Consider the following 24,450-nt stretch of genomic DNA (forward strand, 5'->3'; position numbering starts at 1 on the left):
GTACAATACAATTTTTTTATTCATGAGTATGGTTGTGTGATTTTTCATTTCTATAAATAAATTATGTATTCACAAAAAGTATATATTTCTGTCAGTTGTTAGTACGTGTTTATATTGTTATAAGTTTTTTGCTTCCTCCTGTAGCATTGCCCTGAGTAATTATTATTTATTTATCGGTCTTGGTGGTACGTTTAGTACATTGCCTTACTTTCCGATGATTACGGGTTCGATTCCTCGAGCATAGTACAAACATTTGTATTCATGAGTATGATTTATCGTTTATTTATCTGGCTGTTTGATCATATATATAGTACGTATAACAAATTGTATTATGTATGTTTATGGATTGTCCAGGGTTATTATTATGATATATAGTATATCACTTATTTGAATGGCAAATATGCATTGAGTTAGTTGTTCAGTAGATTGATTTTAAAAAGAACATTTGAGATTCTTGCCAGTGTTTTTCAAATTAAGCTACTGCACCAGACAATAAATCATAGATTGACGACAACAATTTGTAAATTTGAAGGTAAATTCTTAATATATACTATTTACTTTGTATCTCGAATTGATTCTAGTAAAGCAATATTCTTAGTTTATGCATATTGTCGATCTAAAATCCTTATGTAAGATAATCGGAAAGCTCTAAATTGTATAAGGGATAAATAATATTCAGAATGGTCTTATTAGGATTAGGATTTTATTTAGGCTTACCTTGCCTAGCATAGAAAAAGTATTTACAATTAATATCAAAATATATTTGAGTCAACATCGATCTATTAAGTACTTTATACACAATGTATAACAACAATACAATAAATAGTAAGTCACCGGCTCCAGTCTCTATTATCGCCAACAGACTTTGGCTTTCGAGATTTCCATTAGATTTCACAATACCCTAAGATATTATACAAACCAACTGTGTTATTTCATAACAGTTCATTCGAATTTGACTCTTTTTGCTCTTCGGTCTTCTGTAATAGTTTGAGATTCAGAATCATTTCGGCAGCAAAAGCAGCAACAACTAACCAATATTTTGTATACAACAAAGGCTAAAATGTAGGCTACAATGCCTACAAAACCTAGGACATCTAACTGTACTTGCTGGTACCAAGGAATTCTAGCAGACACTGTTGCTAAGTTTGGTGCACCCTGGTATCGTGCTACATACTCCGTCCAGTAGATGGCGGTTTCGAGCGGAGACATTGGCCGGTCATGCCATATTCGTGACACAAGTTTGGCGCGTTGTTGCCATCTGTAAAAATAGAGAAAATAATAATATCAGTAAAAATATAAGTTTATTTGATATATTATTATTAATAAATATTTACAGGCTTATTATACACCTGTACTCGTATATGTGTACACTTACAAACTAAGCAGAATTTTAATAATCTAAAATTATCAACATACAATATGTGGTATATAATTCTACCATTTTACCATTACGATGAAACAGTATTTTTTATTTTCAGTTAAAGAATAATCGAATTCGATACTTAAAAGAAAAATTTGGAAAATATAAAGTTTTGTTAGAATCTTACTACACGATGAAAGTGTTATCACTGCATTCTTTAATTAAAAAATTAAATCCAATATTCACACATTACACTCTTAGTAATAAACGCTTTTAACCTGTATGTGTTTTATTATGCATTTTAATCAGATTAGAGGGCACAAAAGTTAATGTACTCAACATAACAATAGCAAATTAATTTATAATATACAGTATAGATGGGATATTGTAGTAGTGTTTTTGTGGTATTGTATAAAAAGAATAAGCTTAACAATAATCACTTGGCAAATTAACGCCCATTAAGAAGAGGACTATAGTATGTTGCACTTGCTAATTATAGTACTTGTATAACTGTCATATAGTTTGCATTGATATAAAATAGTATAAGTAGTAAGTACGACCTAGATAACACTATTTTTTTATATTGTTAGCATTAATATACTGGTTCTATCCAACAAATATACATTTAAAACATCAAGTTAGATCAGAAGTAATTTATACCTATTTCTAATAATAGGAATTTCTACTTACTCTGGATCCAAGACTTCATTGATGGCATCTAAAAGATATTTCTTATTCAAATCTTGATAAGCAACAATCTTGCCTAATCCAGAATCTTGAAGTGCTGCGGCATTACCATACTGATCACCGAATAGGGGTACTGCTATGACAGGTACCCCAGCATCCAAAGCCTCGATGGTGCTCAAGATCCCGGCGTGTGAAACGAACACTTTGACGTTATCGTGCTCTGAAACATAAATTTATTCATATTATTTATCTATTCATATTTTATTCATGGTTATTCATTTGTGCATACGTTATAAAATCTATATTATAATGTAAATCTTAGACCAAACTACCCGGTGTTTGGTATAAAATTTTATTTCGAGTTTAGTTTTGAAATCAGTCTCTACTGATATAGTACTAAATTAATTTTCACCTGTATGAATAAATATTTCTTTAACTATTCATGATCATTACTATCAATATCTGCCTAGTCTTTTCATATTTTAGAATAAAGTACCCTTTGTCACCAGCATACATTTTTAAGATCGTCGTCCTACTTTCAGGAGGTCTTCCGTCAAAAGTAGAATGTTCTACTGTAGTTGTAGTATACAAATAAGATTAGAAGTATAATTTAACCGAATAGTTAATAGAATATCTAAGACAGCTTATACTCACTTAAAATATCGTATTGTGGAAACCATCTCATTGTCATAACATTTCTGGGCAAATCCAAATTGTTACCATCCCATTTCCATATAATCCTTAATGGCAATTTACTGAATGTTGATAGAAGTTCCTCTAATTTGTGCTTTGGAAGTGTCGAGTCCTTCACTGTTGAACCCAAGTTGACATAAATTACTCCATGTTCGGCTTCATTGATGAATCTTTCAATTTCCTGAAAAATTAAGATAATACATGTACTTATTATGATGATGTGCTAAATATTAAAATATTTTATAATCTTGAAAGTGGAAAACGGATTGATTCATAAGATAAGTGGTAGTACTTGATGTATATATAATGAAGTTAAAAATATTATTATATAAGTACGGTAAGATAGAAGGATTTCATATCTTATGTAGGATATCAAGACACTAACAAAAAAAGTGTCTCGCAAATAGTGCGGTAGTTGAAGTTATCCTACAGCAGAAGACTGGTATGGCAAGAGTTACGGTATCTGCGAGCCAATATGGTATTGAAACCTCCGAGAAAGTGAAGGTATAAAGCGCTTAGTAGTTAGAACTAGCGTTTTTTCGTCAAAGATTTAATTGGAGTGATAAACATGTCCTAAGTAATTAGGCGGGAAATGAAAATAGCCTTTAAACATATATATATAACGAATCCGTAAATAAATTAAATTAATTTATTAATTTTAAACATTAAAATTCCGCCTATGATTCTTTCGTCATGCATCGCAATTTCGGAAAGAAACTAAGGTTTCGTTATGCTTCTTGAATCGTATATCATTTGTAGTTATCATTGTTCACATTGAAAATAATAATATTTAAATTCATGCTTTACGGCAGAAATAAGTATCTTAGATGTTATATTTAAAATAAGGAAATTATCATATTGCCTACTCTTAGTACAGTTAGTTATATATACAGGATTTTTGTTTGTTGTTAAATGCGTTATTAAAAATAATATTTAATAGGTATTCGTAAACTAATTTTATTAGGCAATATAAGTAAAGTCACAACATTACCTACCTAATATTTATTATTCACATTTGTTTAATTCTATAAAACGTGTGAAAATTTTAACAGGTTACGCATGCGAACACAAGCTTATGATGAGGTATGTCTATATTTGGTCTGTATTTAAATACTAATATGTTTTAGTACCTACATATGTTAGAACACATGTATAGACATGGTATAAAACTTTTCGGAACCAAGGTTTTCATTTCATATGAAATATAGGAATAAATTTATTATTTTAATTGTGAGTATGTCTTTTTATTCTTATATATAAAATTTTCGTGTCACAATATTAGTTACCATACTCCTCTGAAACGGCTTGACCGACTTTTATGAAATTTTATATGCATATTCAGTAAGTCTGAGAATCGGCTACTATCTATTTTTCATACCCCTAAGTGATAAGGGTTGTCCACCCCTAACATTATTTTTTTATTTATTGGGCAAAATTTTTTATTTATATTATTTTATTATTTGTCACTAACTATACATACAACCCTAAATTTTCACCCTTCTATCACCAAGCCCTATTTTTTTATAGCGTTATTAATTTATATGACAATAAAACGTTTGCCGGGACAGCTAGTACCTATAATTATAATATTTTTATGTAACATTTCAAGTTAAGGAAGATACAAGTCTTCCTTTAATATTTATAGTCTTTTATCAGCAGTCAGTTCTACATTACAAAAATAAATTACAATAAACTATAGATGTGCAGCGAATCGTACAAACATTACTTAATAATTACGTCACTGAGTATAGTTGTGTTATACGTTTACATAGCTTGGATCCTAGTCACATCAAACACCTACGTGTTATAGAAATAGGAGGATGATTTAATATAAAAGCGACGTCATTTTAAATTGAATAAAATTATGCAATAGTGAATAAATTATATCAAAAGTCCCATAATAAATTAAACAATTTATTCAATTATGGAATCTTACATTGAAAGAAAGAGACAAAACAGTCACAGATAACACAAAGCCAAAATTTATTTAGGTACTTATTTGATGTTTTTATGGGTTAGTTTGTATAAGATAAATACTTTTTGTTGATCAATTATACTTACTGTTGGTATTACTTTTGGAGGTCCCACATGTATACCGCCGATATCAATAACATTATCAGGGCGGGAAACACCGCCGAACACAGACTGGTGCGTGTTTACAAACAATAGGCTTGCGTTCGCCGCTATACTTTCCAATGGTGCTAGATCGTCACCGAGATACTTGTACAGGTAAACGTGATCTGTTACTTGAGAACCAACATAGAACACCCAGTTGGAAATATGATATATGACATAACTCTTCAACCTATCAAAAAACCACGGTTCATTGCCATAAGGTAATCCAGCTTGAGTTACAGCAGCGGCATTGAAATTTACACCTAATCTGTTATACTGCCACGGTTGAATAGGTTGGGGGTTGAACGCAATGTATGGAGCACTTAAGTTGGCGGCCAAAGCCAGTCCGCAATCACTGTTATACGACTCCACTAATATAACATCGAACCGAGGTCGGGTCCTTAACATATGCAGCACGTGATGGTTGTTCATAAGAGTCCTGCAGTCATCGTTTCCGCTTTTAGTAGCGACTAATGTTTCGAAAGGCACTCGCGATACTTCATTTACTATCACTGATTCAAACGATAAACCTTTGTGCACTTGCTTGTCGCTCAATAACACCTCTTTGTATGTTGCTGGGGCGTCCGGGAGTTGAAAATGGCTTATGAGGGTTACTTCATGGTTCCGATTGGCCAACTCCCGAAACAATCGCCGGTACGTGAGGTAATTATTACGATCGAACGAGGGGAACACTCCGAGTATTCTGTAACTGTTTGTTGTGAATATAGTCGCGATGAAATAAATAGCGACTACAATACGTTTATCCATAACTGTGGCTTATGCGTTCGTTTCGTTCCACTGTTGTATGATCACTAGAGTGTAAATGAAGCCTGATTACGTAGCTTTCTAATAATAGAGGTAGACGTTATGAGGTAATACGACTGACGACGCGTTTATTTCGTAAGAACTAGAAATATTCGTGGCGTCATTGATCGTGACCTCGTTTCGGGCCGGCGCCACGGGCGTGCTCCCTTCCCGACGAGTCTGTTTTCACTGGACTCGTATTCTTTTGTTAGCACATTTATACACCTATATTCGTAAACAGATAAATAATTTATAAGTGCGGTTCGCGTTTATTAACGTGTAATTAGCGGATGAAATTATACATATAGGTACCTATAAGATTATAAACAATACATGAAACGTATGTATATATAGTTACAACTTATAAGCTTACATTACTATTATTTAATATTATTTTTCTTGTGCAGGATTGCCCACACATGTAATCGTATGAAACTAAAGTAAACAACTTTTTTAAGAAAGCATAGGTAACTGAATTTAATTATTGTTATTAAACGGATTTATTTTTGAAGTGTCGATGAGTTGACTAAATCTTGCAACAGGAAAATACTCCAAATGTAAGTATGTGTTCTGTTGCTATGAGATATTCGCATACTGGTACGTAAAGACTCTACTAGATGGCGGTACTAAACAACGTCACCTATCTACCATAAATAAATTTGAAAAATATTCTGTAGTTTAATTGTGGAGGTTACCTAAATACGTATTGAAAAATCACAGACGTAGTTATTTTTAGAATATATTTATTCATAAATATTTAAATACTAGGTAAACGGCATCAATTTCCTGGCAGCTGTCGATTAAAAAATTTGAATGTTAGCCTTTGTGTATTTATACAAATTATATATGTGTTTATGTGATATTGACAGGTATTTCTGTGTCAATATATATAATAGAAAGCTATGAAATTATTAATTTTTGGGTATTAGCTTTTTCTACACATTGACACAAAAATCGCTGTTCAAATATCACATAAACCTATCTATGATTTTTTGACACTATATAATGTTATCAATACCTATATTTAGTTGTTATGACTGCGTTAAGTATATATTTATTATTTTATAGGTATGCACCGCTTACTGCTTGTTATTTATTAATGTACATACGTAGTGTGTTATGGTTTATAATATGTGTATTATCTAGATCATGTTATATGATATCGTAACCTACCGCAAACAACTGTATTAATATAGAGAGAAATTAATGGAAATTGCATGCATATTGTACTACAAAAATTATATCTGTTTTATCGACAATAGGGTAGTTAAAAAGTCGAAACTTTTCAGTAACAGTATTGTGTAATATTGTTAGTGAAAAGTTTCGACTTTTTTTATACATACCTAATTGAAATGTAAAAATAGCTCGTTTGATGATGTTTGATGGGTAAGTGGTAACTCTCAACTATATAGGTATATAAACAGCATTCGTACTAACGTAAGTATTAGCTGTTTTCAACGACATGATGTGTTTTTTGAGATAAAAGTCTACCTTCGTCCGTCCTCGTGTTATAATTTATCTTCATGCCAAATTTCATTAAGATCCGTTCAGTCGTTTAGTTGTGAACTATTTATAATATTATTATGGATAAATAAGAAATAAGAAAACTAGAGTTGTGACAATACCTTATACGTTGATATTATTACACTTTGATAGTAGGTAGATAAATAGAACCAGTTTGATTATTCATGCAATTAGGTATGAAGATGCGGAATGAAACACACGAAGATAATTGAACGTAATTACGCAACTTACTTAATAATTGTTTGTACATTCGTTAATATTATTTGCATGAAATATAATTCAGATAAACACGCATTGATTTATGATAACGCATTTGTGAATAACAAATAATTTACTTTCCCCACAGCAGCAACAATGTTATAATGTGATTGCTCAATAATGTACTATGATTAATTAAAGAAATTATGATTCATTAAAACAAATGTTGTTCTGATGTAGAAGCTACATTACTGTAAAGTTTCATCAAAATCTGTTTCTGCATAAAAGACCAACAAACATCCATCCATGCATCCATACTCACAAACTTTCGCGTTTATAATATTAGTAAGAAGTAAGATTGAAATGGCAGACAAGTAAATGGTCCAACTGCTAGAACTGCTAGAAAATGGTAACCGTCGCCTATATACGTGAATCACGGCATCATGTGATATCCCTGATTTCACTTAGATGCTGTCATTTCGGATGCCATTTAATCCAGAGGATTATTAGATCATGTCTGTTTTAAAGATAAAATAATATTATGTATATAAATATATTCTAATATTATTATTGCTGCTTAATACCAGCATTAATAGATAATATATTTATATACGCCTCCCCTGATTTAATATCTAATCCCGGGGACTGATATGTCATGCCTAAAGATAAAAAAATAACATATATATATTATTATTACTGCCTAATACCAGTATTAATATTATATTAATATACGCCTGCTTGAAAAAGTGAGCAATAAAGTGCAATATGTAATTCATTGCATGTATAGCAAATTACATTTTTAATGGCTTTTAACGACTTACTGGGTAATTTCAACAATGCATTTTTTAACATAAATTAAATGAGGTACATTATTACCTTTTTTGTAATAAATAAATCGTGATGAAAGTTTTATTTTAAACACTATACAGTTTAACTTAACAGTTTAAATTAAATTCCTGATGAATTCTCGACGGTGGGCTAACTGACCTGATTGTATCCTGATCTTATGATTCACGGTTGTTTCGCCAGCGTATATCGATAGTGTCGGCGGGTGTACCATTCCGAAAAGTCAATTATAATCATCTTTAATCATAATAATCTTCAATGTAATAAACATTCAATATTAAACCTATCTCCGCCGTAAAAAACAACATATGAATGCTAAATAGCATACTGTATTTTAAAATCAATTAGTATAATTTAGAATTGGTAAGATTTTTTTTTATAAAAAACTAATATGAAAAGTTTATTGAAATAATTTAAATATACGCTAATAACTACATAAAATTTCATAAAATTATGTTTATTTAGGCAGGTACAACGTCTTTTAAGGTGTGATTCATTGCTTAATTATGAAATATATTTGACTCTAAACTAATTATTGACAATAAAAAAGAGAATATGATATATATATTTTTTAAATTAGTATATTTTTTTCTAAGTATTAAATAAGCTGCAGGAGAAATAAGCGAGGCGGAAATAAAAATGACTGCAGCATGTGTTCCTTTGATGATCCGTAATTAATCCGATGTGTATCTTCGTTCTAACTGTTTAATAGTGGTAGTTTCTGAAAAGTTAACTGCGTGGGTATCTCAATCTCCCCTACTTTAAATTTCAGCCACCAAGCATCTCACAATGTAAGCTGTTTCTGTGTAGGGTGAGATAAGTCAGTGAAATTAGAGGATAAGAGACATCCCAACTTACTCCTTTAGTGTTATATAGTAAAGTGAGGTCCGTAGTGTTGTTCATGTACAATGTATATATATATAAATATAGGCTATGGTTACCACTTGCCCATATGTGGTACGTCAGCATATTTGCCATTTCAATTACATAAAAAACTGTATATTTTACTGATTTCGAAGGAATAGAACTTGCTAATTCTTTTGTATTATCTTGACCCTCTGAAATCGACATTTATTAGACGACTCTTTTTGTAATATATTTGCTGTTTTATTTTAAAACTTTTTTAGGCAGTTTGAATATATTTTAATGCCGAACTGGCTAGTATAAAACGAGGTAGCGACCTCGTCTGCCTTTTATTGAGATAATAGATATATGGACGTATGTTGCGATAAATATCTACAATTTAGTTCATTAAGGTATATCAGTCATTTGGTCATTAATCTACACAGTTAAAGCATACTCCACCAGTAAATTAGTAGCATGATTACACAGTAATAGTTAATGTCCATATAATACAAATTAAATCGAAAGCTACACTAAAAATCAACGGGAAGAAATTTCAGTGCAACCCGCTGGGAGAGGTCTCTATTATATTCGCATTTGTAAGAGGCATTAGTAACAAGCCCGGAGTCCCGACAACATAAAAATGTAATTACAAGTAGGAACTTCGCAAGGCACTTAAATATAGATTTACCCTTTGAAGAGCGATTTGATGGGGCCGAAGAGGTGTGAGATCCATCATATCTCGATTGTGCCCCTCTCAATTATTCCCTTCTCGGGAACGATAACTTCATTCATTTTTCAAACCACCTTTCGTGTATATTTATCTCCCAAAGCATTTCTTTTTCAACTGACTGATTGCAAAAAAATGCTAACTGATTATTACGTCGTCTACACTTAAATAACTTTGATATTTGTATACTGTGAAGTCGAAATGGACTAAAAATTTAAATGAGTTAAAACTCATTTAAATCTTCTCCTCTATCCATAGGTTCTCCTTTTGTAATTTCATACCCTGTAATTTATGTTCATTGTAATACATTTCTGGTTCAATAAAAAGTTCATGATTAATAAGGAAATAATAATAAATATTTTATTATTATTTACTTATTTATTCATGCACTCATGAAGAGTTCATGAATAATAATAAAATATTTATTGTTATTTACTTATTTATTATAAGGTTAAATGTTATTAAGATTTCATTTTCGACCACTAAATATGTATGTATCAAACGCCTAATGGTAACGCATGGGCAAAATACACACACCAATGCGCATTGTGCAGTTGGGCATTTTATACATTATTATAAAAAATATTATGCTTTTATACCTAATATTTCTCTATAAAAAAATTAACTGAATTTCGTTCTCTCCTTTATCCGCTTAATTTTTATAAAAGGGATACAAAGTTTTTGCTTCACGTATTATCACAATGATATAACAATAAAAAGAGAGAGACGGAATAAATTTTGTTAAGAAAAAGGTAGCTCTAGAACCACTATACCTTGTCAACAAATTATTTCACTGATTCATAGTTACATCTTTTCGAAGTACCTCTATATAGGTACTATATACAAAACTCATAAATTTATGATCACTCCGGATATGACTGGTCGCTGATCATACATATATTTCTTAGTCAATTATATATAGTTAGTTAGTTGATCATTTAATAGTTTAAAAAAAAACTGTTTTGTTTATAAATATTACAGAGAAATGAATTAAAATTTTCAGAATATGAGAAACGTTACACTTACGAACAATGACTAAATAATAATAGTCTTAACAATATAATGATTTAAAAATACAATTCCAATGACACTAATCTCATTATGAGACTTGCGTGGTCATTGTGCGTCAATTCTTATAGATATCAAAGATTAATAATTATAGATAATGCGCACAAAGTGGTAGGTTGCAACATCGAGCAGAATTTAAAACACGGAGGTTTTAAGTGAAGACTGTTTTGATAAGATTAATTTAATTCAATACTTAGGTACCTAATTTTATCGCGTACTTTATACTTACAATATTATTTAGTGCATTTTGTGTAATTTTGCAGCCAAAATCTGTCATATCAAGTTTTAAATAAAAAATTGAGAATTATTATTATACATATAAACCTTCCTCTTTAATCACTCTATCTATTAAAGACCGCTTCAAAATCTGTTGCGTAGTGTTAAAGTTTGAAGCATACATAAGTACTGATACCGAGAGCAATTCTTCTTTCTTTCTCGTAATTCTGTATCTTGGACAACAGATTACATCTAGTCTATAAACCAAAAAATATGTATCTATGTTATATAATCTGTTGTTATACAAAGGATTAGTCTTGTTGCACTGCGCCTTAGAATTAAAAAGAAAAAACATAAAATTTGTTTGTTTAGTGACTGGTACAGTCTCAATGATATGAAGTAATGATAAGCTGATCATATATTTCCAGTATGTAATAAATACTGAACGGGTGGTGTAAAACTTTCTCTAAAAGCCATACCGATATAGCAATGGTAATTACATAGAAAGGGGAGTCATCCCATATTGCCATGACCTCAAAAATATATGTAACTAGCTCTGGGATCTATTTATAGTTTTTTACAGGGTACAGCAATGTTCAACAGTGGACAAATTAAGATATACGTTAGGTAGAGTGTGAATTAAAGAATTAATCTTAATCACAATTTTTTCACAATATTGCATACAAAGACATTTCGTTTTATATGACGCCTATTTCAGAACAAAAATGCCTAATGTAAATATGTTCTTAGTAAAAAATAACTAATAAGTAATTATTGTTGATCATAATCATGATCATTATAATAAACTAGTTTAGACTCACGGGTCCCTACTCACTACTCGTCCCATACCATGATAAATAAGAACTTAAGCTAGAAATAAAATTTATAACTAACATTGTTTTAGAAGTGTTATATAGAAAGATATAATATTATAAATTATTTCTGATTTTTTAAAATAAACCACTTTTTATTCATCGATAAAATAAATATAATTCGAAATTTGATCACTTCCAAAACATTGTAGATTTGTAGTATCATTTCTAATGCAGTGAAAGAGGAATATGTACAGTAGTATATATTATTATAGATACTAGTACATATGCTACGAGAGAAAATTATTAAATTATTCTTAATAGATTTATAGCAGCTAGATTCAAGGAGTAAGAAATTTGAAAAATAATTTATTATTGAAAGTAGTTTTTAATGCTTTGTATAGTATTCATACGTTACGCATTCGGTTTTCCACATTATTTATAGAGATAAGTTTAGATATTATAATGATCAATGTTCAATATACATACTCTTTGCTTATATCGGTACAAAAGCACTAGCCTATTACAATTTAAATGTAGCTAGACAATTTTATCATTGATATATGGTATGATTTATCCTGTTGTTATCTTTTTATGTAAAGCTATTATTGAAGGTTCCGTAGTATAATTTTAATCATCATGTGTCGTAGGTCAACTTGTAAGAGATATTACGTGCTACAAAATAATATAGGATCATAATTATGTAAAACTATGCAACGTTTCCTTAATGTACTTTTTTGTAACTTGTAGATCTTAATAATAAATCTAGAGAGATTAATGTCTTTCACTTATATTTGTGACTTAAAAATGTTCTTTAATAATAACAACGTTTATATGTTAGCTAATATGTTGATTTAGAAATCGCACATAGATTGCCGGACCAAATTCTTGTCCTAATGTGTCAAAATATATACACTTTAACAATTTTTTTAAATATTAAATTTCTTTTAATTTGTTATTCATTAAAATCAAGCATAAGTCGAAAGAATATTACACAAAGAATTGAAAAAACATAGAAGAATTATAAAGTAGAGAGAAAGACAAAGTTGTACGCGTGGTTAAACAAAATATGTGTATTAAATGTATTATAAGTGCAGGAATTGTTGTTAAAGCTTTATCTGTACTTATGTAAAACTGTACATATAAAATTAAATCGAAATAACTGCTATTCGAAATATTTATCGATAACCTTATTTAGAGAATCTATGTCAGTAGTGTTTACTATTGTAACATAGTATGAACTAGTGAGTGGTACATCAACCAAGATAATTAAATAACCATAATTTTGATACGAAATTCGCTTTACTGCTTTTGTAATATACGCTGTCAGTAACTTTAGTTGACATCGTATGACTTTTAAGTTTAATGGCTTTTTACACAATGAATTTCGTATTGGGGATAGTGGTGATAAACCTACGCGGTTTCATCGGTGTTCGTGAAAAGTTTGTCACAATTCGAAATTCAAATTTTATTCGTGGAGTAACCTTTTAGATTTTTTGTTTAATATTACATTATATTTATATACTTTTATTGTTGAGGATCTATAATAATCCGTCTTTACTAATTACCTTTTTCAATCATTTTAGTATACAAATCAGACACAGATAATTTCCCTAATAGGTGATAAGATTTTTATATCGTATATATAAAAGCTATTTCCGAAGATCAATATAGTATTCACTAACAAAACGACACCATGAAGTTGATTGCACTGACTTTGGTATTGGCTTTTGCAGCCGTCTCATACGCTGAGGCGAACTTGTCAGAAGACCTAGGAGTTTATGGTTATCACTACAAGGTTGGAATCCCAACAGCGAATAAAATCAGGAAATTGGAGGAACAGGGTATTAGTGGTGGATTTGACCGAATCGTCGGTGGAGCTATCACTGATATTTCCCAAGTGCCATATCAGGTAACCATATGTATTATTATTATTATAAGCCTATAATAAACATTATTCTATTTTTTAGTAAATTCAACTAACAATGAATAAGAAAGTGATTTCACTTTTTTATATTTTACATTTATAGCATCGCATGTAAACAAATAAAATAATGCAAGGTTTAAAATAATTGTTTTTGAATATTCTCTCTTTTTGTGTTACAATAGAGAAATAATTAGCCTGTATTGTTTAATTCTGAACGGAATTCTATTACTATTTTAATCGGTATGGTTTATTTAAATATCCTACTTCAATTTAAAAAAAGAATAATAGTTTAACTTTGAAAGAATCAAAAGGGACGAATGTTAACTTCTAACTAATTCCATCAAAACTGTGACTGTCTCTTTTTTTTGGAAATACTTAAAGCATTGTAAACTTTGGTCTTTTTACATCTTCATCTTAATAGGGTTTAATATAATCTCATATTAAAGTAGTTAAAATAGAAATATTGATCTAGTTATAATATGTAGAAAAAAATATTTACTATTAATAATAATATTTACAGGTGGGTCTTGTGATAAATCTCCTGGTAATCCTCACATCAGTATGTGGTGGTACTGTCCTCTCTAACACACGTGTGCTGACAGCCGCCCACTGTTACTACGATGGTGTTGTTTCCTCTACCACTATTACAACTGTCTTTGGATCCAACCTACTGTTCTCTGGAGGTGTTCGCATTGATACTACTGATGTCGCTGTTCACCCCAACTGGAACCCACTCACGATTTCCAACGATATCGCCGTCATTCGAGTTACTCCAGTCACATTTTCAAGTAAGTACATATACTACAGTTATTTTTTTAATTATATATATATATTTGTGAGATTTATATGTCTAACATTATATTTAAGATACATGAATAAGGTGCTATTTAAGCAACTGTTTAATAAGAATTAATAGATTTTTTGTAATTGAATTTGGATAGAATATAACTTACTGGATATGACCATAGAATTAACGATTAACAATTTTTTAATTAATATAACAATTATGAAATGTATATAACTTAGCTTTAAATTAATTCACACTTATATTATAAATGTGAAAGTATGTTCATCTGTCCATCTTTATTTTTTACCTTTACACTACTATTGCACGGTCTTAATAAAATTTGATAAAAAGGTAGATGGTATAACGGGGACAGACATATGCTATAATTATTCTCAAAAAGGACGTTTCTTTTTTGAGAATAATTATAGCATACTTTACTTATTATTTACTTATTTCTTCATTAAGTTAGAGGTAATTGCAAGCAGCAAGTATTTAAATAATTTATTTTCTACAATAATTGTGCGTTTGTTTCAGATGTAATTCAACCCATTGCTTTACCTGCCGGAGCTGAACTTAACAATAACTTTGTTGGGGTGAATGCACTTGCTTCTGGTTACGGTTTGACCTCCGATGGTGAGTTTCATTCAACTAAAACATATACATTATAAATGTATGTATGCGAATTTGAAAACCCTTTGACTATTTCCCATTTTTTCACAACTGAACGGATCTTTGAATTAGAAAACAATTGGATTACATCTTAATAGATATTATTATAATTATAATAATATATTATGACCTCTCCATTCGACAAGGCAACGAACTGTAATCCAGAAAGAGTAGGCAAGAAACACGGTTGATATTATTTTCATACTTACGCAGATTATATATAACTTTTAATTAATTTACAGGTGGATCAATCAGTCTTGGCCAGAGATTGAGCTCTGTAACTCTTCCTGTTATAACCAATGGTGAATGTCTGTCTGTATATGGCAATGTCATCATTGACTCAACACTTTGCACTAGTGGTAATGGTGGACGTGGTACTTGCAGTGGAGACTCTGGTGGTCCACTAGTCACCTCGAGCAGTGGCAGAAATATTTTGGTTAGTATATTTTTATTAACAATTTCTTTTGTCTTTCTAAACCATTTACATGAAGGAAGGTTTAATCGTTTGTGGAGTTTTGTGTTTGTGGACTCATAAATAATAAACTTATTTTATAAATTCATTGCTCTTTAGAAAGGTCTGTAAAGCAATCATGAAGTAATACGCTGTTTATTTTCTTGACAAAAAAAAAAAATATCTCTGTAACATTTATACTTATGCAAAACATGTAGAAGTTGTTAGTAGTGGATATAAATGGATACTGTGAGGACATATTTTCATTTTATAGCAACGTAGAAGAAATAAAAAAATCGAGCAGGTTTTCGTGGAATCGTAAATGAAAGCTTTTACCAGGCAGACTCTGTATTAATGTTGTTTTGTGTTGGCAAATAATCTTTAACTTTTTGGTACATATATGTGTATATAACACATATATGTATAAATATGGTATAAATATAGATTTTCTGAAACAATCTGATATGGATAGCAACTACAGTTTACAATTATTTATTGTATTTATATACTAAACAAACATTTAATTAAAAAATAACAAAGACGTGCGTTAAAAATATGAAGAATATATTTTACATATAATTTTTTAAATTTAATAAATAACATCTACTGTTTTCAACTCAGTGATACCAAATGAGCATGTATATATACCTATATTTGTTCTTTATCTACTACTTTACTATGCTTGCTTAGTCTCTACTCCTTTAATTGTAGTTGTCTCCTCAAGAAAAGACAAGTCGTCTCGGACATTAAGCGATCAGAACACTTTTATTTACATTTTATTATTGTCCTTTTTAAACTTGTTTTAGTTTATAATAAGGATTTACATAATTTATCTTTACATCGCACGAGTGTACTGTGTAGTGTGTACATAGAAGTTCAACTTGTATATTTACATACATACATATAGTACATGCATAGATATATAAACATTCCAGAAATAAATTTCCCAATTACATAAGAATATTTTTTTATACTACGGCGGTGGTAAATCAACTTATTGCCCATCTGATAGCAAACAGTTAACTTAGCCTATAGACCCTATCATTCGTGCATGTATATAGACAACAGTTACAACTTACAATTAGATGGATCATTATTTTGTTTGCCATTTCAACTCCAAAAAAGAAACAATTTAAGAAATTCAAATTAACTAATTGAATTGGTCTTAAAAACTGTACTGACTGTGTACTGCATTTCTGATTTATAATCATGACCTGTCGTGGGCCCGAAATGTGGCACTTAAGCCTGACAATTACGACATAGCGCTTGAACCGCAATAATGTGTGCGTGATTTATAATATTTAGAGATTATTATCATTATAGAACTTCAATTTTTTTTTATTTCCAGATCGGAGTGGTGTCTTTCGGTGCCCGTGCCGGTTGTGAAGCTGGTTTGCCCGCCGGATACGCGAGAGTTACGTCCTATGTCCCCTGGATTCTCAATCAATAAATTTATCTGAGATTTTTACTGAATAAGTTATTGTAATATAATATATCAAATACTGTTTGGTCACTTTCCTCTATATGTCAATAAAGTGTAATATTAATTAACATAATTTGTGATTTAATAAAATGATTGATTATCATTAAATTCGTTCATATCAATATGTATACCTACACATTTTTAATATCTTATAGTGCTTAGGAATAATGTTATATCAAACCTAACTATCTAAGCTATAAAACTCCATGATACTAAAATATTTAAAAATAATCTAATATTATTGATGATATTTAAATCCAATGTGGTAGATTGAAAGAGCATATCTCAAAAAAAAAAGAATATAAAATTTATAACTTTTTAATAAAAGTTTGATTTTGTCTCAATTTTTTCAAGATTTTGTCTCATAGAAATTTTCCAAAATATCTAAATATGAATTTTCCATGTAATCTTGAACGGATTAATCACGAATAGTAGCATTCGTTCACGAGTATGACGAATGAAATACTTATTACTGCTACATTTTAAACAACCCCTGATCGTATCAATAACCTTACTTTGAGAATCTATGTCAGTAGGGTTTACTATTGTAACATAGTATGAAGTAGTGAGTGGTACTTCAACCAAGGCGTCATAATTTTGATCCGGAATTCGCTTTACTGCTTTTATAATATATGCTGTCAATTATTTGCTAAACAGGACTCCACTCAACGTATTGCTGCAGCCGAAACTACAGCGCTGATTTTCAGCGGAGCCCTTAGGGTAAATAAAATAAATAAATAGCGTAAATAAATCTATATAATACTTAAACTTTGTCGTAAACGAATAACGGATATGGTTAGATATTCCTTATAACCTATCATCTACCAAAAAAATTTTAAAGATCATTTTATTTACATATAAACCTACGCGGCTTCATCGGTGTTCGTGAAAAGTTTGTCACAATTCGAAATTCAAATATTATTTGTGGAGTATAAAACCTTTTACATTTTTTAGTTTAATATTACATTATATTTATATACTTTTATTGTTGAGGATCTATAATAATCCGTCTTTACTAATTACCTTCTTCAATCATATTTGTATACTAATCAGACAGGTAATTCCCCTAATAGGTAGTGATAAGATTTTTATATCGTATATATAAAAGTTATTTCCGAAGATCAATATAGTATTCACTAACAAAACGACACCATGAAGTTGATTGCACTGACTTTGGTATTGGCTTTTGCAGCCGTCTCATACGCTGAGGCGAACTTGTCAGAAGACCTAGGAGTTTATGGTTATCACTACAAGGTTGGAATCCCAACAGCGAATAAAATCAGGAAATTGGAGGAACAGGGTATTAGTGGTGGATTTGACCGAATCGTCGGTGGAGCTATCACTGATATTTCCCATGTGCCATTTCAGGTGACCACATGTATTATTATTATTATAAGCCTATAATAAACATTATTCTATTTTTAGTACATTCAATTAACAAATGAAAAAGTTTCAATAATAATTATTATTGCAATTTTAATGACGTATTTTTTTTTCACTTTTTTATATTTTACATTTATACATCGCATGTAAAGAAATAAAATAATGCAAAAAATAATTTAAAATAATCGTTTTTGAATATTCTGTCTTCTTGTTTTACAATAGAGAAATAATTAGCCCGTATTGTTTAATTCTGAACGGATTTCTATTACTATTTTAATCGACATGGTTTATTTAAATGTTACTACAATTAAAGAAAGAATAATTGTTTAACTTAGAATGAATTTTCTTATTTCTTCAGTTCAAAAGGGACGAATGTTAACTTCAAACTAATTCTATCAAAAATGTGACTGTCTTTTTTTTTTTGGAAAATCTTAAAACATTGTAAACTTTGGTCTTGTTATATCTTCATCTTAATAGGGTTTAATATAATCTCATATTTAAGTAGTTAAAATAGAAATATTGATCTAGTTATAATATGTTGAAAAAAATATTTACTGTGCTTTAATATTTACAGGTGGGTCTTGTGATAAATCTCCGGGTAATCCTCACATCAGTATGTGGTGGTAGTGTCCTCTCTAATACACGTGTGCTGACAGCCGCTCACTGTTACTACGATGGTGTTGTTTCCTCTACCACTATTACAACTGTCTTTGGATCCAACCTACTGTTCTCTGGAGGTGTTCGCATTGATACTACTGATGTCGCTGTTCACCCCAACTGGAACCCACTCACGATTTCCAACGATATCGCCGTCATTCGAGTTACTCCAGTCACATTCTCAAGTAAGTACATATACTACAGTTATTTTTTTAATTATATATTCTTTGTGGGATGTATATGTCTAACATTATATTTCTTATATATGAATAAGGTGTTATTTAAGCAACAGTTTAATAAGAATTATTAGATTTTTTCTAATTGTATTTTAGCTTTAAATTAATTCACACAATATTATAAATGTGAAAGTATGTTCATCTGTCCATCTTTATTTTTTACCTTTACACTACTATTGCACGGTCTTAATAAAATTTGATAAAAAGATAGATGGTATAACGGGGACAGACATATGCTATATTTATTCTCCAAAAGGAAGCGAAGTTAGGGATAATTGCAAGCAGCATGATATTTAAATAATATATTTTCTACAAAAATTGTGCGTTTGTTTCAGATGTAATTCAACCTATTGCTTTACCTAGCGGACTTACCTATACCTTTGAAAGGATGCATGCATATGCTTCTGGTTACGGTTTGACTTCCGATGGTGAGTTTCATTCAACTAAAACATATATATTATAAATGTACGTATGCGAATGTGTTTCCCTTTGACTATTTCCCATTTTTTCACAACTGAACGGATCTTTAAATCAGAAAACAAGTTTATCCTTTAACGAAAAAAAAACAGACGAAGTTTCGGTTGGTCACATCTTAGTAGATATTATTATAATTATAATAATATATTTTGACAAGGCAACGAACTGTAATCCAGAAAGAGTAGGCAAGAAACACGGTTGATATTATTTTCATACTTACGCAGATTAAATATAAATTTAATTAATTTGCAGGTGGATCAATCAGTCTTAACCAGAGCTTAAGCTCTGTAACTCTTCCCGTGATAAGCAACGGTGAATGTCTGTCTGTATATGGCAATGTCATCATTGACTCAACACTTTGCACCAGTGGTAATGGTGGACGTGGTATTTGCAGTGGAGACTCTGGTGGTCCACTAGCCACCTGGATCAAAGCCACTAGATTTTTGGTAAGTATATTTTTTATTAACAATTTCTTTTGTCTTTCTAAACCATTTACATGATGGAAGGATTAGGTTAATCGTTTGTGGAGTTTTTGTGGACTCATAAATAATAAACTTATTTTATAAATTCATTAATCTTTAGAAAGGTCTGTAAAGCAATCATGAAGTAATACGCTGTTTATTTTCTTTACAAAAAATATATGATCTCTGTAATATTTATACTTGTGCAAAGCATGGAGAAGTTGTTAGTAGTGGATATAAATGGATACTGTGGGGACATATTTTCATTTCATAGCAACGTACAAGAAATAAAAAAAACGAGCAGGTTTTCGTGGAATCGTAAATAATACTGCTTTTACCAGGCAGACTGTGTGTTAATGTTGTTTTGTGTTGGCAAATAATCTTTAACTTTTATACACATATGTATAAATATAGATTTTCTGAAACAATCTGATATGGATAGCAACTACAGTTTACAATTATTTATTGTATTTATATACTAAAACAAACATTTAATTAAAAAATAACAAAGACGTGCGTTAAAAATATGAAGAATATATTTTACATATAATTTTTTAAATTTAATAACATCTACTGTTTTCAACTCAGTGATACCAAATGAGCATGTATATATACCTATATTTGTTCTTTATCTACTACTTTACTATGCTTGCTTAGTCTCTACTCCTTTAATTGTAGTTGTCTCCTCAAGAAAAGACAAGTCGTCTCGGACATTAAGGCATCAGAACACTTTTATTTACATTTTATTATTGTCCTTTTTCAACTTGTTTTAGTTTATAGTAAGGATTTACATAATTTACCTTTACATCGCACGAGTGTATTGTGTAGTGTGTACATAAAAGTTCAACATGCATGTACATTTACATACATAAATATACTACATGCATATATATATAAACATTCCAGAAATAAATTTCCCAATTACATAAGAATATTTTTTATACTTAGGCTCTGTTTAATTAACATAATTTGGGAAATAATTAAAGGTCTGCCCATCTGATGGCACACAGTTAACCTAGCCTATAGACCTCATCATTCGTTCATGTATATAGACAACAGTTACCACTTACGATCAGATGGGTCATTAACTTGTTTGCCATTTCAACTTAAAAAAAGAAACAATTTAAGAAATTCAATTCAAATTTCAATTGGTCTTAAAAACTGTACTGACTGTGTACTGCATTTCTGATTTATAATCATGACCTGTCGTGGGCCCGAAATGTGGCACTTAAGCCTGACAATTACGACATAGCGCTTGAACCGCAATAATGTCTGCGTGATTTATAATATTTAGAGATTATTATCATTATAGAACTTCAATTTTTTTTATTTCCAGATCGGAGTGATATCCTTCGGTGCCCGTGCCGGTTGTGAAGCTGGTTTGCCCGCCGGATACGCGAGAGTTACGTCCTATGTCCCCTGGATTCTAAATCAATAAATTTATCTGAGATTTTTACTGAATAAGTTATTGTAAAATAATATATCAAATACATTTTTGTAAAGAAAATAATACTGTTATTATTTTATTACCTATGTACCTACAGATATTGTGTGACATCTTTTAATGTTTGAATATGACATTTTAACGGAACTGTAAAATTAGTTGTAATTGAAAAGAAATAAATTCTATTTTTTCTATATGTCAATAAAGTGTAATATTAATTAACATAATTTGTGATTTAATAAAATGATTGATTATCATTAAATTCGTTCATATCAATATGTATACCTACACATTTTTAATATCTTATAGTGCTTAGGAATAATGTTATATCAAACCTAACTATCTAAGCTATAAAACTCCATGATTCTAAAATATTTAAATATAATCTAATATTATTGATGATATTTAAATCCAATGTGGTACATTGAAAGAGCATATCTCAAAAAAAAAAGAATATAGAATTTATAACTTTTTAATAAAAGTTAGTACCAATGGTGACAATTTTGTCTCATAGAAATTTTCCAAAATATCTAAATATGAATTTTCCATGTAATCTTGAACGGATTAATCACGAATAGTAGCATTCGTTCACGAGTATGACGAATGAAATACTTATTACTGCTACATTTTAAATAACCCCTGATCGTATTAGCTAGACATTGTATTGACAATTGGTTACCTTGATCACAGATAATACTATAATTACTAGTTTACTACACAATCAAATGTGGGTAAAATATTTTGGCCCCGTTTATAAGATAATGATAAAAACTTCGTATCATCGTGATATTTATTTATGGTAATTAATCACAGATAAATAAAGACCCCGGTGGTCTAATGGTTTACACACCGCTTTACATCAGATGGTCGCGGGTTCGATTACTCGCACATCACAAACATTTATATTCATGAGAATTATTGTATGTATCTGTCTGGATGTTTTCTATGTACATATATTTTCTTATGGTAAAAGTATGAGTATATGATAAAGTATTTTTTTATGATAAGTAAGCACATAGCTTGCGTTATGGATACTAACCCATAACGCAAGCTCTGTGCTTACTTTGGAACTAAATGGCGTTGTGTAATTTGTCCAGGGGTTATTATTGTATTATATAAAACGTATATGTGATTAGGTAGTGAATACATTAATCACAATATAATTTGTATATACAATGTCATAATCAGGCATTATAAATTATGATGGAATGGCGGTCCACCGGTAGAAGATTATTGGTTGAAGAAAGTCAATCAGCTTACCGTGGCCGGCCCAAAGAATGATTTCTACAGAAATCGAGTGGCGATCGATCTCACATATCATATTACATATAGTATCATTTATTTAATAAATTTAATGCAATGAGGTAAATGTTATGACTATATATAAATAAATTGAATCCATATTCGTATATATGACGTCATCGGTTGTAAAATAAATAAAACGGTGCAGTTTATATATAAAATATTCAAAGCAAAATGGCTTTTTTTTCTGAATGATGTTTTAATGCTTTGGCAGTTTATATATAATTTGCTACATGTACAGATCACATCATAACTTATTCTAAAATGTCTTTTATCTAATACAAAGTCCCAGCAGCCACTTATAATATAATAAAACAATTTTTTTTCTTTATTTAATAATTTCTTACTTGTTTATACAATCATGAAGAATGCAAGTAATATGTCTTAGTCACTTGGTGACATATGATAACATATGACAAAGTCATTGATGAAAATAGATGTATTTAATAAATTATTCCAAAACGTTTAACGTTGATATTTGTAATGACACGGGATTGGAAATCACCTTATTAAATTCAATATCAATATAAATACATCATGTCTTACATTAATTATTGTTCCTATAGTTATTTTGCCTGCATGTTTTTTATAGACAATAACAAAGATTTTAATTAAATTAAATAATTTCTGAATAAACACCAAATACATTAAGTATTTGCCCATTATTCATAAATAATTAAATTCCTTATAATATGTAATTACCTATATTAATTATCTTTGATTAGTTAACATAAATGTCGCGATGACAGATTAGTATTCTGAGCTGGGTTTTTTTAAGGCTAATCCAAACAACGTGCCAAAAATATCTTATCTATTTTAACGTATTTTCCCCGGATTTGTAAACAAATTCCATCAATATTTATTTATTTAGATTATACATGTTAAAGTAGCAATACCTCAAATAGGTATCTATACAGGGAAGAGGTGTTATAAGAGGACTAATGACTCCATTGCTAGCAATGTACTATGTCAGATTCTTGGTGAAGTCATTTTATCTGATCCCTTGTGTTCATTTTATCATACTTCACTGGTACCACTCCAGCTCTCAACTCCGTTAGTGTTGGCATCCATAATTCCATATCCATTTCAAAATACCTGACCTGAGTAGATAGTTATATACGAAAATGATATTTACATTTATTGTTTTTTAGTTTATAATATTTAGTATAGGATACACAGATAACATAATATTATAGTATAAGTAAGGATTGGGTAAACAAGTAATTGAGCAGCAAGTATTGAGTCCGCGATTTACATTTTTTTTCAGTGCAGATCAA

The 24,450-nt window shown here is 30.0% G+C and overlaps 3 protein-coding genes across 3 annotated transcripts; 2 read left to right on the plus strand and 1 right to left on the minus strand.

Moving 5' to 3' along the window:
• Positions 1-739: 739 nt before the first annotated feature.
• LOC131840930 (UDP-glucosyltransferase 2-like) lies at positions 740-5,838 on the minus strand. The gene is made up of 4 exons (XM_059189145.1): positions 4,802-5,838; positions 2,702-2,921; positions 2,051-2,267; positions 740-1,258 (listed from the first exon to the last, which is right to left on the minus strand). Exons 1-4 carry the CDS (start codon positions 5,621-5,623, stop codon positions 943-945), a joined length of 1,575 nt encoding a protein of 524 aa, XP_059045128.1. The 5' UTR covers positions 5,624-5,838; the 3' UTR covers positions 740-942.
• Positions 5,839-13,592: 7,754 nt separating this feature from the next.
• LOC131840951 (brachyurin-like) lies at positions 13,593-17,180 on the plus strand. The gene is made up of 5 exons (XM_059189170.1): positions 13,593-13,808; positions 14,344-14,611; positions 15,145-15,243; positions 15,522-15,715; positions 17,079-17,180. Exons 1-5 carry the CDS (start codon positions 13,593-13,595, stop codon positions 17,178-17,180), a joined length of 879 nt encoding a protein of 292 aa, XP_059045153.1.
• Positions 17,181-18,365: 1,185 nt separating this feature from the next.
• LOC131840952 (brachyurin-like) lies at positions 18,366-21,865 on the plus strand. Its single transcript, XM_059189171.1, has 5 exons — positions 18,366-18,581; positions 19,171-19,438; positions 19,825-19,917; positions 20,219-20,412; positions 21,764-21,865. Exons 1-5 carry the CDS (start codon positions 18,366-18,368, stop codon positions 21,863-21,865), a joined length of 873 nt encoding a protein of 290 aa, XP_059045154.1.
• Positions 21,866-24,450: the final 2,585 nt, after the last annotated feature.

This window comes from Achroia grisella, unplaced genomic scaffold (genome assembly GCF_030625045.1).
Source record: "Achroia grisella isolate CSIRO2021 unplaced genomic scaffold, CSIRO_AGI_Agris_v1 utg152, whole genome shotgun sequence".
Lineage (NCBI taxonomy): Eukaryota > Metazoa > Arthropoda > Insecta > Lepidoptera > Pyralidae > Achroia > Achroia grisella.